This window comes from Pleurodeles waltl, unplaced genomic scaffold (genome assembly GCF_031143425.1).
Source record: "Pleurodeles waltl isolate 20211129_DDA unplaced genomic scaffold, aPleWal1.hap1.20221129 scaffold_97, whole genome shotgun sequence".
Taxonomy (NCBI): domain Eukaryota; kingdom Metazoa; phylum Chordata; class Amphibia; order Caudata; family Salamandridae; genus Pleurodeles; species Pleurodeles waltl.
Genome location: NW_027150408.1, coordinates 58,396 through 77,555, shown reverse-complemented (window position 1 = coordinate 77,555; position 19,160 = coordinate 58,396). Strand labels below are relative to the sequence as shown.

General features: G+C 47.4%; 1 protein-coding gene across 2 annotated transcripts in view; it reads right to left on the bottom strand.

The window, feature by feature from the left end:
* LOC138282303 (E3 ubiquitin-protein ligase TRIM39-like) overlaps positions 1 to 19,160 on the bottom strand; it is a 79,767-nt gene that overhangs the window by 8,548 nt on the left and 52,059 nt on the right. The window contains exon 4 of one of the 2 annotated variants that reach the window (XM_069219688.1): positions 12,757 to 18,049. The exons of the other annotated variant lie outside the window; for it this stretch is intronic. Within the exon in view, the coding sequence (XP_069075789.1) occupies positions 17,535 to 18,049 (515 nt within the window). The 3' untranslated portion in view covers positions 12,757 to 17,534. Of the gene's footprint in view, positions 1 to 12,756; positions 18,050 to 19,160 lie in introns of those variants that run through there. 2 annotated transcript variants of the gene reach the window in all.

Here is a 19,160-nt window from a genome sequence, read left to right as displayed (position 1 = left end):
AGGGACTGTTGGAGCATAAATTTTAGTAATGCTTTTAGTGCACCAGGTGTCAGTTTTTGGCAACATATATGCTAACGTTTTTAAGGCCTAACTTGGAAGAAACTGCTCTGACATGTATTCTGAAAGTGTCCCCGTTTAGAAAGTGGCAGATATTGTGCCTACCAGAACTGACAATGTGCTAGCATGATTTCACACAGTATTTGAGTATAATCAATTTTAGAGTAACAGTTATCAGAGAAATTATTTGATTTATAATGTTTAATGATTTATTAGTATAGAGTTATAAATGCACATCTCTGTCATATTTTATGTGATGCCTTTACAAAGATTGTAATTATTAATAAAATGTTTCTGCTTATTTAGATGAGATGTTAATAATGTTGAAATTCTGAAATCATGAACTTGCATATTATGTGTGTTTTATTAAAGATAATAGGAATGCATTTTATTTTCTTGTGTAAGCATAACCAGGCTGGAAATTTTATATTTGAAGTCACATGAATAGTGAATCATTTCTTCTTTCTGACATGAATTTTTCCCTTAGGATGTCTCCCACGAATAGTTAAGAGTCGTATTGTATTATGTGTACATTTTGTTTGCGGCAACCTTGGAATGGTTATGTTGAGAACATTGGACTGAATATAAAGTAGTGCCATTATTTAAGGGAACAATTATAACGTCAACGAAAGAAGACAACCTGTGCCATGGGAAGGAATTTAATTTGCAACAAGTGATGTATAAAAATTGTTCTATTATTGGAGTCACGGGGAAAAGAGAGATGTCTTCTCACCAAGTCCTGGGAAGACACTCGGATGTTTCAATTTTGATCTGTGCTAAATTCTAATTGGACCTTGCCCCTTTTGCAAAATGTGGAGTCATCGAACTGACCAATTGAACCGCTTGGAGTATTTTTGATTAGGGATGGACTGAGGAAGTTTGCGAGAAGTCCCTTTCTGAATTTATTGCCGTTGACTTGTCTGCTGGAGCTTTTTAGATTTCTGTGTGAAGCCCGTGTTCTGCATTCCCCCCTGATGCTGTTTCGAATGGATTTTGCTGACGTGCTTTGCTGCCAAAAACTGAATGGTCTGCTGTCCTAAAGGAGTCCCTCTTCCGGGACTGACAATGCTGCACAGGAGCACAACTCTTTTCCTGGAGTGACAACGCAGCACAGGAGCACAACCCTCTTCCGGGAGTGACAACGCAGCACAGGAGCATGACCCCCTTCCGAGACTGGCAACACAGCAGAGGAGCACGACCCTCTTTCAGGACTGACAATGCATCACAGGAGCATGACCCCCTTCCGGGACTGACTATGCAGCACAGGAGCAGAGCCCTCTTCCAGGACTGACAACGCATCACAGGAGCATGACCGTCTTCTGGGATGGACGACGCAGCACAGCAGACGGCCCACCTCTTAGTTTGTGATTGCGCAGACCAAGCACTCTTAAAAAATTCTACCAGTATGGATGACGTGAACCCTACTCCTTGTAGTCCCCTTTGTCTTACATAACATGGTCTATACACTGATTTACACACGTATGATTCATTGTCTCTGTATGTGTGTGTGATGTAAGTTCTCCAACACTCTACGCTGGTAAGAGGTGCTATAAAACAAATTAAATACATGTGAGAGGTGCTATGGAGATATCATCATCATCTTTATTTGTTATAAACCATTCAAGCTACAAAAGAAAAACCTTTAAAAATCATACTACACAAATTCATCATAATTACAGCTAAAAGTTCATCATGATTACAAATAGAAAGTTATAAAAATACTAATCAAAGCATAAACCATGCAGAGTTTAAAACAAAATATCTTCATAAAACAATGTACAATAGCCTTTTACAAAACATACAAACCCGAATGATTCTCAGTTAAAAAAACACCACTACAAAGCATATTTTTTTCTCGCTTTCAATGATTCTATATTAAAATTCAAAACTGCACAGCAGAGTCCTGGGGACTCAAGGTGCTGGGGAAAGCTCTCCTTATGGTTATCAAAGTACCTACCCCTGAGCACTGGGGTAAGAGCCGCAGCCTAGGATCAGAGCATCGAGTGTGAGAAAGAATAAAGTGCTTGGAAGACTGAAGTGACCTTCCGTCTGTGGCCGTCACAAGGGGAACCAGCAGATTGTGGAACCATGTACCCGGTACCGGAAAGGCCACTGAGAAATGAATCCTGTTTCCATGAAAATGGGTGAGATACAATCTAACTGCTGAATCTTTAAACCACGTTAGATACGGCTCCTTGCCCATAGCAGCGGATATAGGTACGCATGACTGAACTGATACAAAATCAAGCTTACGCCTATATCTGGCCTCCTCTTTAAAAAACAGATATTTCTCCCTTCCCTGATGTTTGCTGTTACAAGGGATCTCATCAGGATTACAAAATAGCTATTCAGACCCGAGCATACAGTGACTCTTTAATATACTTAATCCAGGGGAGAGCTTGCACAGTAGACTCTGCAAGACAATCTTAAACAATATTACAAGGAAAGTGTAAGTTCTTGGAGGTCCAAATCTTGATCCACATCAGGAGTGGTACTAACCCTTCCTTGTCTTCCAGGTAGTCCACCCCCAACTCACTGTGGGTAATAAAACTTGTTAAATTCCTTGGATTTCCCAAGAGTAACTCAAGTGTAGTATAGCCCCGTATTCCTGCACCATGAGTGCCGACACTGAGAACTTTACCCTATATAAGGTGATGATTTCAGCCAACGGTTTATGTCTGAGTTTCCTGGCAACACTGAAGATGGCCTCACTAGAGGCTTCCATCCCCGTCTTCTCTGAAGGATGAATCTTTCCCTTTGTAAATTGTCGTTAAACATAAAACCCAGATAGTTAAAAGTTTGCGTCTTCGGAATCTCTGTGCCTCCTATAAAAAATCTTCTGGTTCGAGTATTTCTTGGGCCACAGGTCAAGACAAAGGACTTCATGCCATTTACTTTGAGTTTACGGCTTCCCATAAAACTATTAACCCCTTCTAAGAGGAGCTGTAACCCATTCGCCGTGCGAGCAATCAGCACAGCATCGTCTGCATATAATAAACTGGGACAGGTTGAGAGGCAATCACAGGGACATTACAATTAAGAGATATCAAAAAAGACTCCATGCATTAATATATAATAAAAATAAAAAGGGAGCTAAGATACAACCCTGCTTTACAGCTTTGTCCACAGAGATAAACGTGGTGCAATCTCCCTGTTGGGTGTACTGAAATTTCATCTGGATATTGGGGTGCAGACTTCTAACTACATTTATAAGAGCAGGGTCTATCCCCCTCTGCCATGATGAGGTGAGACATACCTCACTGAGAACTCAAACCCTCCTATTCCTGGTTATGGAAAGACATACTTTAATTGTTACCTCAAACACTACAACCTCACGGTAGCTTCATAAATAAAACTCTCCTGTTCCAGGATTAGGGTGAGACATATCTCACTGATAACACAAAACCCTCCTATTCCTGGCCGGGGTGAGACATACTTCACTGAGAACTCAAAACCCTCCTAATACTGGCTAGGGTGAGACATACCTCACTGGTAACTAAAAACCTTCCTATCCTTCGCTGGGGCGACACCTACATCACCAATAACTCAAAGCCCTCCTGTTCCAGGATTAGGGTGAGACATACCTCATTGACAACTCAAAACCCTCCTCTTCCTGGCTGGGGTGAGACATACCTCACTGATAATTCAAACCCTCATATTCCTGGCTCAGGTGAGACGTACCTCACTAATAACTCACAACCCCCCTTTGTTCTGGCTGAGGTGAGACATAGCTCACTGATAACTCAAAACCCTCCTCTTCCTGGCTGGGGTGAGACATACCTCACTGATAATTCAAACCCTCATATTCCTGGCTCAGGTGAGACGTACCTCACTAATAACTCACAACCCCCCTTGTTCTGGCTGCGGTGAGACATAGCTCACTGATAACTCAAAACCCTCCTAATCCTGGCTGGGGTGAGACATACCTAACTGATAACTAAAAACTCTCCTATTCCCCCCTGGGGTGACACCTACTTCACTAATAATTCAAAGCCCTCCTATTCCTGGCATGGGTGAGACATACCTCACTGACAACTCAAAACCCTCCTCTACCTGGCTGGGGTGAGACATACCTCACTGATAACTCAAACCCTCCTATTCCTAGCTGGAGTGAGAATCCCTCACTGATAATCCAAACGCTCCTAATCCTGGCTGGGGTGAGACATACTTCACTGACAGCTCAAAACCCTCTTGTTCCTGGATCGGGTGAGACATACCTCACTGATAACTCAAACCTTCCTATTCCAGGATTAGAGTGAGACATACCTACCTGATAACTCAAACCTTCTCCTTACATAGTGGAATTAGACATATTACAGAGAAACCCCAAACCCTCCTACCCAAAGGTAGAGGGCGGCATATCTCACAGGATAACTAACAGTTCGATTCTAAGATTGAGCGTGACATACCCCACTTGATTACTCAAACCCTTCCAGGCCAGGATGAGTCGTACTTTACTGCTTCCCTCCGTTATGGCTGACTTCAGGAGTTGCTTTCCGTGACCTGGTGTGAGAAAGTAGTCTCTTTCTAGCCTTGTTACCCCCACTTTTGACCTGTTTGTGAGTATATGTCAGGGTGTTTTCACTGTCTCACTGGGATCCTGCTAGCCAGGGCCCAGTGCTCATAGTGAAGACCTTATGTTGTCAGTATGTTTGTTATGTGTCACTGGGACCCTGCTAGCCAGGACCCCAGTGCTCATAAGTTTGTGACCTATATGTATGTGTTCCCTGTATGATACCTAACTGTCTCACTGAGGCTTCGCTAACCAGAACCTCAGTGGTTATGTTCTCTCTGCTTTTCAAATTTGTCACTAACAGGCTAGTGACTAAATTTAAAAATTCACATTTGCACACTGGTACACCCATAAAATTCCCTAGTATATGGTACTGAGGTACCCAGGGTATTGGGGTTCCAGGAGATCCCTATGGGCTGCAGCATTTCTTTTGCCACCCATAGGGAGCTCTGACAATTCTTACACAGGCCTGCCACTGCAGCCTGCGTGAAATAACGTCCACGTTATTTCACAACCATTTACAACTGCACTTAAGTAACTTATAAGTCACCTAAATGTCTAACCTTCATCTGGTGAAGGTTGGGTGCAAAGGTACTTAGTGTGTGGGCACCCTGGCACGAGCCAAGGTGCCCCCACATCGTTCAGGGCAAATTCTCCGGATTTTGTGAGAGCGGGGACACCATTACACGCGTGCACTGTACATAGGTCACTACCTATGTACAACGTCACAATGGTAACTCCGAACATGGCCATGTAACATGTCTAAGATCATGGAATTGTCACCCCAATGCCATTCTGGCATTGGGGGGACAATTCCATGATACCCCAGGTCTCTAGCACAGAACCCGGGTACTGCCAAACTGCCTTTTCAGGGTTTGCACTGCAGCTGCTGCTATTGCCAACCCCTCAGACAGGTTTCTGCCCCCCTGGGGTCCAGGCAGCCCTGGCCCAGGAAGGCAGAACAAAGGATTTCCTCTGAGAGAGGGTGTTACACCCTCTCCCTTTGGAAATAGGTGTGATGGGCTGGGGAGGAGTAGCCTCCCCCAGCCTATGAAAATGCTTTGATGGGCACAGATGGTGCCCATCTCTGCATAAGCCAGTCTACACCGGTTCAGGGATCCCCCAGCCCTGCTCTGGCACGAAACTGGACAAAGGAAAGGGGAGTGACCACTCCCCTGACCTGCACCTCCCCTGGGAGGTGCCCGGAGCTCCTCCAGTGTGCTCCAGACCTCTGCCATCTTGGAAACAGAGGTGCTGCTGGCACACTGGACTGCTCTGAGTGGCCAGTGCCAGCAGGTGACGTCAGAGGCTCCTTCTGATAGGCTCTTACCTCTCTTAGTAGCCAATCCTCCTTCCTAGGTAGCCAAACCTCCTTTTCTGGCTATTTAGGGTCTCTGCTTTGGGGATCTCACCAGATACCGAATGCAAGAGCTCACCAAAGTTCCTCTGCATTTCCCTCTTCACCTTCTGCCAAAGGATCGACCGCTGACTGCTCAGGTTGCTTGCAAAACCGCAACAAAGTAGCCAGACGACTACTAGCAACCTTGTATCGCTTCATCCTGCCGGCTTTCTCGACTGTTTCCAGGTGGTACATGCTCTGGGGGTAGCCTGCCTCCTTCTTGCACCAACAGCTCTGTAGAAATCTCCCGTGGGTCGACGGAATCTTCCCTCTGCATACGCAGGCAACAAAAGAATGCATCACTGGTCCTCTGGGTCCCCTCTCAGCACGACAAGCATGGTCCCTGGAACTCAGCAACTCTGTCCAAGTGACTCCCACAGTCCAGTGACTCTTCAGTCCAAGTTTGATGGAGTTAAGTCCTTGCCTCCCCACGCTAGACTGCATTGCTGGGTACCGCGCGATTTGCAGCTGCTCCAGCTCCTGTGCACTCTTCCAGGATTTCCTTCGTGCACAGCCAAGACTGGGTCCCCGACACTCTAACCTGCAGTGCACAAGCTTCTGAGTTGTCCTCCGGCGTCGTGGGACTCCCTTTTGTGACTTTGTGTGGACTCCGGTTCACTCTTCTTCCAGCTGCCTGCTCAGGTACTTCTGTGGGTGCTGCCTGCTTCTGTTAGGGCTCTCTGACTTGCTGGACACCCCCTCTGTCACCTCATCCAAGTGGTGACATCCTGGTCTGTCCTGGGCCACAGAAGCATCCAAAAACCCTAACCGCAACCCTTGCAGCTAGCAAGGCTTGTTTGCGGTCTTTCTGCGTGGGAACACCTCTGCAAGCTTCTTCACGACGTGGTACATCCATCTTCCAAAGGGGAAGTTCCTAGTCCTCTTCGTTCTTGCAGAACACCAAGCTTCTTCCAACAGGTGGCAGCTTCCTTGCACCCTCAGCTGGCATTTCCTGGGCTCCTGCCCACTCTCGACACTGTCGCGACTCTTGGACTTGGTCCCCTTGTCTTACAGGTACTCAGGTCCGGAAATCCACTGTTGTGGCATTGCTGGTGTTTGTTTTTCCTGCAGAATCCCCCTACCACGGCTTCTGTGCTCTCTGGAGGTAGTAGGTGCACTTTACACCTACCTTTCAGTGTCTTGGGGTGGGCTATTTTCCTAACCCTCACTGTTTTCTTCCAGTCCCAGCGACCCTCTACAAGCTCACATAGGTTTGGGGTCCATTCGTGGTTCGCATTCCACTTTTGGAGTATATGGTTTGTGTTGCCCCTATACCTATGTGCTTCTATTGCAATCTATTGTAACTTTACACTGCTTGCATTACTTTTCTTGCTATAACCTGCATAATTTTGGTTTGTGTACATATATCTTGTGTATATTTCTCATCCTCATACTGAGGGTACTCACTGAGATACTTTTGGCATATTGTCATAAAAATAAAGTACCTTTATTTTTAGTATATCTGTGTATTGTGTTTTCTTATGATATTGTGCATATGACACCAGTGGTATAGTAGGAGCTTTACATGTCTCCTAGTTCAGCCTAAGCTGCTTTGCCATAGCTATCTTCTATCAGCCTAAGCTGCTAGAAGCACCTCTTCTACACTAATAAGGGATAACTGGACCTGGCACAAGGTGTAAGTACCTCTGGTACCCATTACAAGCCAGGCTAGCCTCCTACACCTGGAAAATGCCAGGTCTAAGCCTAGCGCCTTGAGACCCCACGGGTGATAAGCTGCGCTTTACAAATACCTGATTGAATGATTGATTGATTGAGCTCCTACCTGGAGAGATTTGCATTAAAAGAGTCGGGTAACCTCTGTGTGTCTTGGTTCTCATGAGAAGATGCTGGCTTGACATTTAGTTTATAAGTTACAAATGTCTAATAGAGGAAGAGAAGATCCTGTCCTTTTAGCATCAGTAGTCACCCCCATCCCCATGGTCTCACTCTGGCTACTCTACTCACTCCTGATGCTCCCCCAACACCGTGGCACACACTGCTAAGTGCCTAGAAGCCCATCCTTCGTATCTGTGCCGTGAGTGGTGTGACCTCAGAAGAGTGGTCCCCAGTGATGGCTGTCTGTGCACCTACACATGGCCATCCCTCTGAACGTCTGATGCCCACAGTGAGGTGGCCTCAGACTCCACTGTCCACACAGAAGGACCACTCCCACTGCCCCATTGACGCAGGCATCTGTCTCTTCGGTAGCCCCCTCCCTAATCTCCTGCCCTCCACTCCGAGTGCCAAAACTTCCTGGGCGCTCCCTCATTTACCCTCTCCCCTGCGGAATATCAGGAGCACAGACATGCGGGAGAAGGCTTTGTTTTCATTTCATAGGTTTGTTGCTACTAACGTGAACAGAGAAGTACATCTTCACTTTGTTACTTTGCATCACATCTCATCGATACAATCCAATTGCAGCAAAACAACCGTTTCCTATACACCCAACCTCCCTCGCAGCTGGCGCGAGCACCGGGTGCACCTCTGTAATGGCAGCGCAGTAGCACAAGCAGGAATAATCCCGTGGGGGGCCCTATTCGAGAACGAGGGGTTGATCCCTTTTGATGCTTTGGGACCTTCTACAGGATCATTCTCACAGGCCGATATTGGTCTTAATGCGCACCTTCTGGCGCATCACAGACTCTGAACCCAACCACACAGCTATATTCAATCTCTCTTCACCACGGTCACGGGCGGCACAGAGCACCTGGTCATTTATGTACTAATGCGCACCTTCTGGCGCATCACAGACTCTGAACCCAACCACACAGCTATATTCAATCTCTCTTCACCAAGGGTACGGGGCGGCAAAGAACACCTGGTTATTTATGTAGGAAACTGGATGCCACCTTCCCCCACGTAGTGCCCCTTTTAGAAGTGCTCTTTCCTTAAAACAAAGTATGTCTGATTGTTTCAGTACTTGCAAAGGACTTTAGCACCCATGTATGTCCCTAGTAGATGGTACCCTGGGCACATAGGGCATGGGTACTAAAGAGGGTCTGCAGCATATCTTATACCACGAAGGACCCACATACAAATTGTACTCGGCCTGCCATCGCAGACTGTGTGACAGGGTGCAGGCCCTTAGTGACAACACAACATGGCACACTCACTGTGTGCCACACCAAGGTCACTGCATGCATTATATGGAAAACACCCCTATAGCAGGCCTTGAGAGCCCTAAAGCAGGGTGCATTATAATACATGTGAGGACATAGCTGCCTGAGCAGGTATGGCTCGTGATGTCTATTTCTATTCTTAGACATTGCAAGTGAATGGGCCGCCATCTTAAAGCATGTACTGCCAGCGGGTGTCTTAGAGGTGCCCCCTCAAACCTCCTAGTCTTCTAGTGTGCTGGCTGACTGATTTCGCCCAGCCTCCCACCACAGAATACTTTCTGACTTCCTGGGGGTGAGAGCCTCTGCTCTCCGAGGTCAGAAAGAATGCCTGCTCTAGCAGCAGGTGTTATCACCTCAGCCAGCAGGATGGCTAGTAAATCTGCAAACCGAGGCCAGGGAATTCTGTCTGTGCCGCCTTTAGTATGCGACCTCCACCTCCCCCCAGACCTGGGAGAGGCAACCCCCTGCCCTGAGGCCCATTTGTCACCAGGACAGGGGGGGAAATTTGCTATGCAGGAGGCGTGTTGCTCTGCCAGGCTGGACACACCCCTAGGGTGACCAGCCTGAAAAGAACATGAAAATAAGAATCCCACCATCTTGTGTGTAGTGGAATTAGGAATTCTGGGACAGGGTGATGCCCACACCCCAAAGGAAGTGGTCATTTATGGGATGTAGTGAGCCCAGGGGTAAGGAGCCCATTGGCTACTACCCTTCACTCCCCTTAATGCCCCTGAATTGAGTATTTACGGGGGCCCCAGATACTAGGACTTCAGAGTTCGACAGACAAAGGAAAGGACTGGACGAAGAAGAGTGCTGTCCCGAGAACAGAGAAGCAACAACTGACTTGACGCTAACCCTGCCTCTCTGTAGCCCCCAACAATCGTGGAAGAAAGAGACTCATCCTGCTGCTGTGTAGACTCCAAGAAACCTGGGGGGCTGTCAGTGCTTCACCAGTCACCAGAGAATCTCCCTTGGAGTTGAGGAGCGACTCCCCTGCAGCTGCAGACACCAACACCCGACCCCCTGCAGCAGCCAAGGCTTGTTGTGTTCAGTCCGGACACCAACACCGAGGAAAACCAACCTGCAAGCCAAGGAACTTCAAAGGCAGTGAGAGCCACATCAAGACTGGCCCAGCTGACCTGCCGGCCTCCCTTCTGCATAACCCAAGAGAAAGAGTGAGTCCCCCGACCGCTGCCACCTAACACCTAAAGTGCCTCTGCACCCGTGCCCCACAGCCTGAGTCTGAGGGAGGTGACAGTGCCCACAGGGCCTGAGACCCACAAGAGCTGAGCCCATCCTTGGGGTTGGCCAAGCCTGACTTCCAGTCACCGCCTGCAGCCTCTTTCTTCAGGCCCCCTCCAACTGTGAGTGACACCAGCACACAAACCCGACACCAAAAGACACTACTGCACCCCAGCCCCCCACTGAGAAGAAGTGGACCTACGGTGTTCCTACATGCCTGAGAGCTCAAGGATCAAGCCCCCCTGTGGGTTCCCCCGGACTGACCCCTCCCCCGTCCATGCTTGCAGCCTCTTTCAAACTGGGCCAATCTCCATTGAAGTGAATGAAACACCCAACTCTGTAACTCACCACTGCACCTGGACATTCCAGAGCCCCCAAAGGTGGCCTTGTGCACGCACAGTACCTCAAACGAGAGCTTTTAGGGTTATTATTTGAACCCTTGTCAGCCACTAAGGGTCACCACGGACTATCTGCGTAGTGTCCCCTTACATTGCTACACTACATAGCTAGCCAGCTTCCTACAGCCAACAACTCTAGATTGCTTTTTTCATTTGTGAGCCAGACCTACAAGCTTTGCCAATAATAAAAAAAAAACTTTGAATTAAGATGACTTGTGTTGTAGTCCCCAAGCATGAACTCTTTTACAGTCCATCTTCCCTTCCCCACACTTTAAAGTCCACCCTCCTCTTCCCCTGAATATATGCTATAGTCCCCGCCCCGTCCTATGCATAGACAGTGGGGGCAATGTCATCACGCAGCGTAAAATGTGCAGCGCTACCTTCTCTGTGCACTTCCTGTCATTTCCCAAATGCCGATGCAGGACAATCGATGTTTAGTCTTTGCAGGACACTAGAGTATTGGAGACAGTTATGGCCACACTTGCGACAACCACAGGCCAATGTGCAGCGGTGAGTCCTGAAGAAAACTCTACAATAAATTGTTCTGTTCACAGGAATGTGGGCACCCACTGAAGAGGAGAGAACAAATACACACAACGTAACACATAACATACCACAGAACAGAAATCCTTTTATTTGTACACCACCTAAATTGGGGTCCTAGCCATCTCTAGGCACTGTTAACTTTGATTTACCCAGGATCACACATTGAGGGTAAATGGAAATGCTGTAACTGATATGTAGGTCTAGTGATCCACATAGGAAGAGCTGCCACAGACATCTGCTCACTCCCTGTGTGGTAGTTCAGGTCCATCTTGGACAATGTGGGTGATTTTGTAAAGCTTTTGTGCATCTACGCACATGTAGGGCTAGGTAAGGCCACACTAGGAATCATGGACACTGGGGTCCAATCAGGAGTATTTCCAGTTGGCCTCTGTGCCCACTCAGTGCTTTTACTATTGCGTCTCTGATAGGAGTCCTGCTAATGTTATAGTTTGACACAACTATGGCCAATAATAGGTTTTCATTCAAATGTGCTAACTTATCAATGACCTGGAGAGCCCTTATCATACTCAATGGTGCTCGGTTTACCGAACATAGAAGCCTGATGTGCACATACACACAGTACTCCTCAGCAGATGCAGGGTTAAGAGTTCCCTCGGAGGGTGTAGTAATAACTAGTGGAGTTGTGTCAGTCCTCATGTGCCGTGTGCAGGGACCAAGGCGTCAGTAATGATTCCCACCCACTTGTCTGACAACAATAATTTCACCATCAACTCTGTGGCACATTAATATAACGGGATTCATATTTATCCTGACACTCTTCCGGCTTCTTCAGAGAGGTGAGTTGTTTTTACTTCCGCCCACCTCTAATCAGACCCGGTGAGAGGCCCAAAGCTGGAATTCACTTTATTTCTTGATTACGCTCAGACACATTGTTCAGGCTTTTGTTTGGTCAGTCTGTGGTGAGGACTCAGAGAGATGGCAGCAGAGATCAGGTATCTTTGTGTTAAGCGCCTGCTGGAAAACTGGGGATGCTGAGAAGGATTGGGGTGTCTTCAACTCAGCGTCAAGCTGGAGAGAAACTGGACATCATTTATAAGTTCCAGGGAATGAAGTGGAATGGTGGTAATAACGGTCAATAGGGTTACTGGATTTTTAAACTACCCACTGTTACGATAAGTGACATCATTACTGGTATCTGACGGTGATACCATCACTGATTACCAGCAGCTCAAGGCTGGTGGTGACAAGAGGTGAAATACTGAGTTACAGTGATATGTTTTCGGGATTTTATTCAGAAGACGGCCTGGGCTACAGTCTTCCTAGACCCTCTGCCAGCACAGACTAAGTCAACATAACAACACGAGACAGAGAACGTTGCTGCTGGAAACACACACAACCCATGGCACTTTTACGTGTGGAAGGTGTGTACTGGGCAACCATCAGACCTGTGAAACTCATAGACCGTGGACTCCTAATTTCTAATCACCATGAACAGACGTGCGCAAGAACCCACGCTACAAATATGCTTTTATGATTTTATTATAGTCAAAAACCTATCGGCGTGCCCATAATACGTACATTATTATAAACTAAACAAGATAGTGGCTCCAATATTTAGTAGTAAGAAACATGATAGGACATATTGAAGCATGATAACGGTGTCTCAATACTTCTTCCTAATTCTCCTCCAAAGTCTCCTTCCTCTCCTCTGTCTCGGCTAACCCTAGCACCAGAGATAGCTTGAATGTTTCCTGGGAGGCCTTGCCCACCACATCTGCTGACCTTAAAGGAATTACTGTTCTGTATGAAGCCAGATGTTGTCTTTATTCCTTTGTTCAACAGTTCTGTGTCCTTGGGAGGCTGAGAAGCCCATCCCGAGGGTCACTCGATGTGCCAGCCCTTGGCCTCCTACGTGATCTCTTAGCCCTCTCTGGAACGAAGACGCCGCTCTGCCAAATAATGCTCATAGACACCTTTATACCTTTTAGTTTCATGTCTTTTATTGACGCCTCTAAAATTAACAAAAGGCCCCACCTTGGCTTTTTCCACAGTGTGCACCTCTAAACATTCTCACGCACAATCAGGGGAGCAGTCAGCAGTGCCTGTGCTTGGAGTAAGAATTATATACAATTGAGAGAACAGTGAATGTGCTTGAGTCAGCAATTCCTGTGGGTTGAGTCAGCAGTGCCTTGCTTGAAGACAAGTGCCTAAAATCAAGTGTACCTGTTACTGGAGACAATAGTTCCTGCGTTTTGAATCAGCAATATTTGTCTTTTGCATCAGCAGTGCCTTTGCTTGGAGCTAGCATTAGCAGCACAGCTGTCAACAGTGCCTGCGGTTTGAATTAGAATTGCCTCGGCTGGCAGTCAGCAGTGCCTGTGAATTAGAATTACATGTAATTCAGTTAGCAGTGCATGGACCAGGAGTGAGCATTAACTGCACCGGAGTCATGAATGTCTGTATATGGATTTATAATTTAGTGAGTAGTGCCTGTTATTGAAGTCCACATTGACTGTTTAATGCCAGCAGTGCCTGTTTGGAGTCAAAGTAAGCTATACTGGAGTCAGCAGTACATGTGTTTTGAACCGGAAGTGCCTGTGATTGATGTCAGGAATGCCTGTAATGCTCATGCTAGGAGACAGAAGTGCCTATGACTGGAGTTACCAGTACCTGCATTTGGAGAAAGGTTATGTGTATGTGAATGAGTAGTGCCTGCTTGTGGATTAAGCACTGACAGCATTTCATCTCAGTAGTGCCCATATTTAGAAATGCCTGTATTTGTAGTAGTCAGCATTATCTGTAATGAGCCATGAGTGACTGTGCATGGAGTGAGCAGTGCATGTCTTTTGAAAGAAAAGTGGCTGGGCTTGAAGTTAAGTGCCACTGAGCGGAGTCAGTAGTGTCTTTGTTGCGGGTTAGCAGTGCCTGTATTTGGAATCAGGATCATCTATAACTGAGGCAGCAGTGCATGTGCTTGGGAGAAAGTCTTAGATGCACTGGAGACAGGAAATTCTGTGCTTGGTGTAAACATTATAAAAAATATCCATAACTGAGTCACCAGTGCCTGTGTTTGGAGCCAATAGTACTTGTAATTTGATTCAGCTGTGCTTTTGGATGAGGTGAGTAGTGCCTGTATCAGAGGTGCCTATATTGAATCAGCAGTGCCTGTGACTGAAGTCAGTAGCTTCAGTCTTGTCTTCCTGTTTTAAATTGGCAGTATTTGTTTTTTGCATCAGCAGTGCCTGTGCTTGGAGTCAGCATTATGAGTACTGTAGTCAGCAGATCCTGTGCCTGTAGTCGGGACCTCTGGGATTGGAGTCAGCACTATCTGTAATGAGTCAGCAGTGCCTGTGCCTGGAGTCTGGGATACCTGGAATTAAGTGAACAGTGTCTATTCATGGAGTAAGCAGTGACACTAATTCACATCAGTAGTGCTTGTGTTTAACAGTGCCTGTATTTGCAGACAGCATTATCTGTAATGGGTGACAAGTGACTGTGCTTGGAGTGAGCAGTGCCTGTGTCTTAAACCAGAAGCCCCTGTGCTTGAAGTCAGGTGTCAGCAGTGCCTGTGTTTTGAATGAGGTGTTTCCGTGATTGAAGCCATCAATACCTGTTGTCTTTTTTAAATCAGCAGTGCCTGTGTCTGAAGTGTCTGTGCCTGGAGTCTATAGTTCCTGTGATTTGGAGTCAGCCGTGGGCGTTATCTCTGACACAAATCACAGGCACTGCTGACTTCAAGTGCTAGGTTATCAATAATTAAGGCAGAAAAACCTGTGTTTGAAGTCAGTATTAGTGAAGTCTCCAGTGCCTATGTTTTAATTCAACATTGCCTAGGCTTGGAGTCCAGGAACTCCTTAACTGAATCAGCAGTGCCAGTGCAAAGAGTCAGCGCGGCCTATGCTTGGAGTCTGGGTTATATTTAATTAAGACAGCAGTGCCTCTACCTGGAGCAAGCAATGCCTGTGCTTGGAGTAAGGATTATTTAGAAATGAGGTAGCAGTGTGTGTGCTTTGAGTCAGCTTTGCCTCTTTTGAATGAGCAGTGCCCATTACTTGAGGCAGCAGTTTCTGTGTCTGAATCAGCAGTACCAATGCTCGGAGTCAGCAGTGCCTGCCACACGTCAGCAGTGGTTTTACTTTGACTAAAACATGATTGGAGTTAGCAGTGTCTGTCTTTAGAGTCAAGAGTGCCTATGATAGGAGTCTGGAGTACCTATGCCTGGAGCCAAGGTTAGCTGTAACTGACTGAGCAGTGCCTGTTCATGATGTAAACATGTATTGTGTTTTGCCTCAATAATGATCATGCCTATCGGGTTGGAGTCAACATTATCTGTAGTGTCAGGATTTATTGTGTTTGGGTCAGCAGTGCCTGTGTATTGGACAAGCAGTATTTTGAATAAGCAGTGGCAGTAACTGGAATCAAAGGTGCCCAGTTTGAATAAACAGTAGTTGAGTTTTGAATCAGCAGTGCCTGTGCATGGCGTCAGGTGTATCTGTGCTTGGATTCAGAAGCGCTCTGAGTTAGCAGTGCATGTGGCTGGAGTCTGGAGTGCCTGTGACATGAGTCTGTTATACCTGTGTATAGTTATCTGTATTTGAGTGAGCAGTGCCTGTTTTTGGAATATGCACTGACAGTGTTTCACATCAGTAGTGCCCATCTTTAGTGAACAGTACCTGAATTTGAAGTTATGGTTATCTGTAAATGAGCCAGCAGTGCCTGTGCCTCGAGTGCCTGGACCATCATTACTGAGACAGAAGTTACTGTAAGTAGACTGACGAGTGCCTGTGACTTGGGCCAGCAGTGCCTGTGACTAGAATCGGTAGTGTCTGTGACTGGAGTAGGTGGTGCCTGTATTTGGAGTCAGTATTATTTGAAATGGAGCGACCAGTGTCTGTGACAGGAATCGGTAGTGCCTGCATTTGGAGTCAGGTGTGCTCACGGAGTCAGTGCTGAATGTTAGTTAAATGAAGAATCAGGAACAGAAGGGGTTAAATCTGAGATGGAATGTCACAGCCCCTCCCCTCACAGGAGCTACAGCCCCTCCCCCCTGCAGCTCCTACACCAGCCTCAGCTCCTCTCATCCCCCCAAGAGACGGAAGATGGAGAAGATCCTGTGAGTGAAGGGGCCGAGGGAAAGTGCCTGTATGAGCAGTACCAATTTTGAATGAACAGTGCCTGTTACTGGCGACATTAGTTCCTGTGTTTTGAATCAGAGGTATTTGTTTCTTGCATCAGCAGTGCATGGTTGGAGTCAGCATTAGCAGAACTGTAATGAGCAGTGCCTGTGCCAGTGGAATTATCGTGGTTGGAGTCAGCAGTGCCTGTGCTTGGAGTCTGGGTTACCTGTAATTAAGTGAACAGTATCTGTTTGCAGAGTAAGCTGTGACACTGTTTTATATCAGTAGAGCATGTGCTTGGAGTTAGTAGTGCCTAGTCACTGAACAGATAGTGCCTGTGAAAGTACTGAGCAATATGTGTACTTGCAACCAGGAGTGCCTGTGATTGCAGTTGGAGTTATGTGAGAGCAGTGGCTGTTTGTGGAGTACACAGCAACAGTGTTTTACAACAGTAGTCCATGTGCGTGGTCAGCAGTGCCTGTTCTTGAAGCTTACATTAGCTGACAAGGAGTCAGCATTGCCTGTGTATTGAACAAGCAGTGCCAGTAACTGGAATTAACGGTGGCCAGTTTGAATCAACAGTAGCTGAGTTTTGAATCAGCAGTGCCTGTGCTTAGAGCTAGCAGTGCCTGTGCCTGGAGTCAGGTGTATCTGTGCTTGGATTCAGATGCGCTCTCTGTTAGCAGTGCATGTGGTTTGAGTCTGGAGTGCCTGGGACATGAGTCTGTTATACCTGTGCATAGTTATCTGTATGTGAGTGAGCAGTGCCTGTTTTTAGAATATGCAGTGACAGTGTTTCCCATCAGTAGTGCCCATCTTTAGTGAACAGTACCTGAATTTGAAGTTAGGGTTATCTGTAAATGAGCCAGCAGTGCCTGTGCCTTGAGTGCCTGGAGCCATCATTACTGAGACAGGATTGCCTGTGACTAGAATTGGTAGTGCCTGTGACTGGAGTAGGTGGTGCCTGTAGTTGTAGTCAGAATTATTTAAAATGGAGCCACCAGTGCCTGTGACAGGAATCGGTAGTGCCTGTATCTGGAGTCAGGTGTGCTCAGAGTCAGTGCTAAATGTTAATTAAATGAAGAATCAGGAGCAGAAGGGGTTAAATCTGAGATGGAAGGTCACATCCCCTCCCCCCACAGGAGCTACCACGGCCCCTCCCTCCCCCGCCCCCCCCACCTCCTACTCCAGCCTCAGCTCTTCTCCCCCCCAGAGATGGAAGATGGGGAAGATCCTGCGGGTGAAGGGGGTCCGGGGGAAAGTGTAGAGAAGCTCCATGGAGTCCGCATTGTACAGGGACAGCCGCCCCCCCTCGTAGTCCAGATACACCCCCAGCTTCAGGGGCCCCTCACGAGGGGACAGGGGGGTCAGAGGAGAGGTGAGAGCCCAGTACTCACCATCCCACCCCCTCTGCACAGCCCAGACCCCCCCCTCAGGTGACCATGAGACCCCCCCCTTCCTCTCCACAGACTCTGCTGCGACCCCCACAGCCCATCCCAGCCCCTCCTGCAGCAGCTGCAGCTCCCAGTAATGTCTGCCTGAGGTGAACCCCTCGCCCCCCAGCACACAGGGCCAGGAGGTGAATCTCTTGGGGGTGTCCGGCAGGGGCTGTGCTGTGTGTGTCCCTCTCACACGTCTCCCCCCCTCAGACAGGCGGAGCCGAGGATGTGCTGTGTCTGGATCCAGAGTCACCATCACTGCAGGGAAGAGACTCAGAGTTAGAGATTTAAAGCTAAATACATGTTATTTATATTTCATATTCAGGTTATTGACACGAGGCAAAACTATACAGCACCTCTCTAGAAGGAGCACACTGCACTCTACAATACACTGCACTACACAGCACCTACCTGGAAGGAGCGCTTACTGCACAATACTCTGCACTACACAGCGCCTACCTGGAGGGAACACACTGTACTGTACAACACACTCCACTATGGAAGGAGCCCATTGTAAAACACACTGCACTACACCACACCTACCTGGAAGGAAAAAACACTACAATACACTGCACTACACAGCACTAACCTGAAAGTAGCACACTGTACAATACACTGCACTACACCACACCTACCTGGAAGGAGCACACTGTACTGTACAATACACTGCACTACCCCTGCACCTACCTGGAAGGAAAAACACTGCACTACACAGCACCTACCTGAAAGGAGCACACTGTACAATACACTGCACTAACACAACCTACATAGAAGCAGCACACTGTACTGCACCATACACTGCACTACACAGCACCTACCTGGAAGGAAGACACTGCACTGTAAAATACACTGCACTACACAGCACCTACCGGGAAGGAGCACACTGTACTGTACAGTACACTACACAGCACCTACCTGGAAGGAGCACACTGTACTGTACAACACACTCCACTATGGAAGGAGCCCATTGTAAAACACACTGCACTACACCACACCTACATGGAAGGAAAAAACACTACAATACACTGCACTACACAGCACTAACCTGAAAGTAGCACACTGTACAATACACTGCACTACACCACACCTACCTGGAAGGAGCACACTGTACTGTACAATACACTGCACTACCCCTGCACCTACCTGGAAGGAAAAAACACTGCACTACACAGCACCTACCTGAAAGGAGCACACTGTACAATACACTGCACTACACAGCACCTACCGGGAAGGAGCACACTGTACTGTACAGTACACTACACTACACAGCACCTACCTGGAAGGAGCACACTGTACTGTACAATACACTGAAGTATACAGCACCTACCTGGAAGGACCACAGTACTGTACAATACACTGCACTAACAGC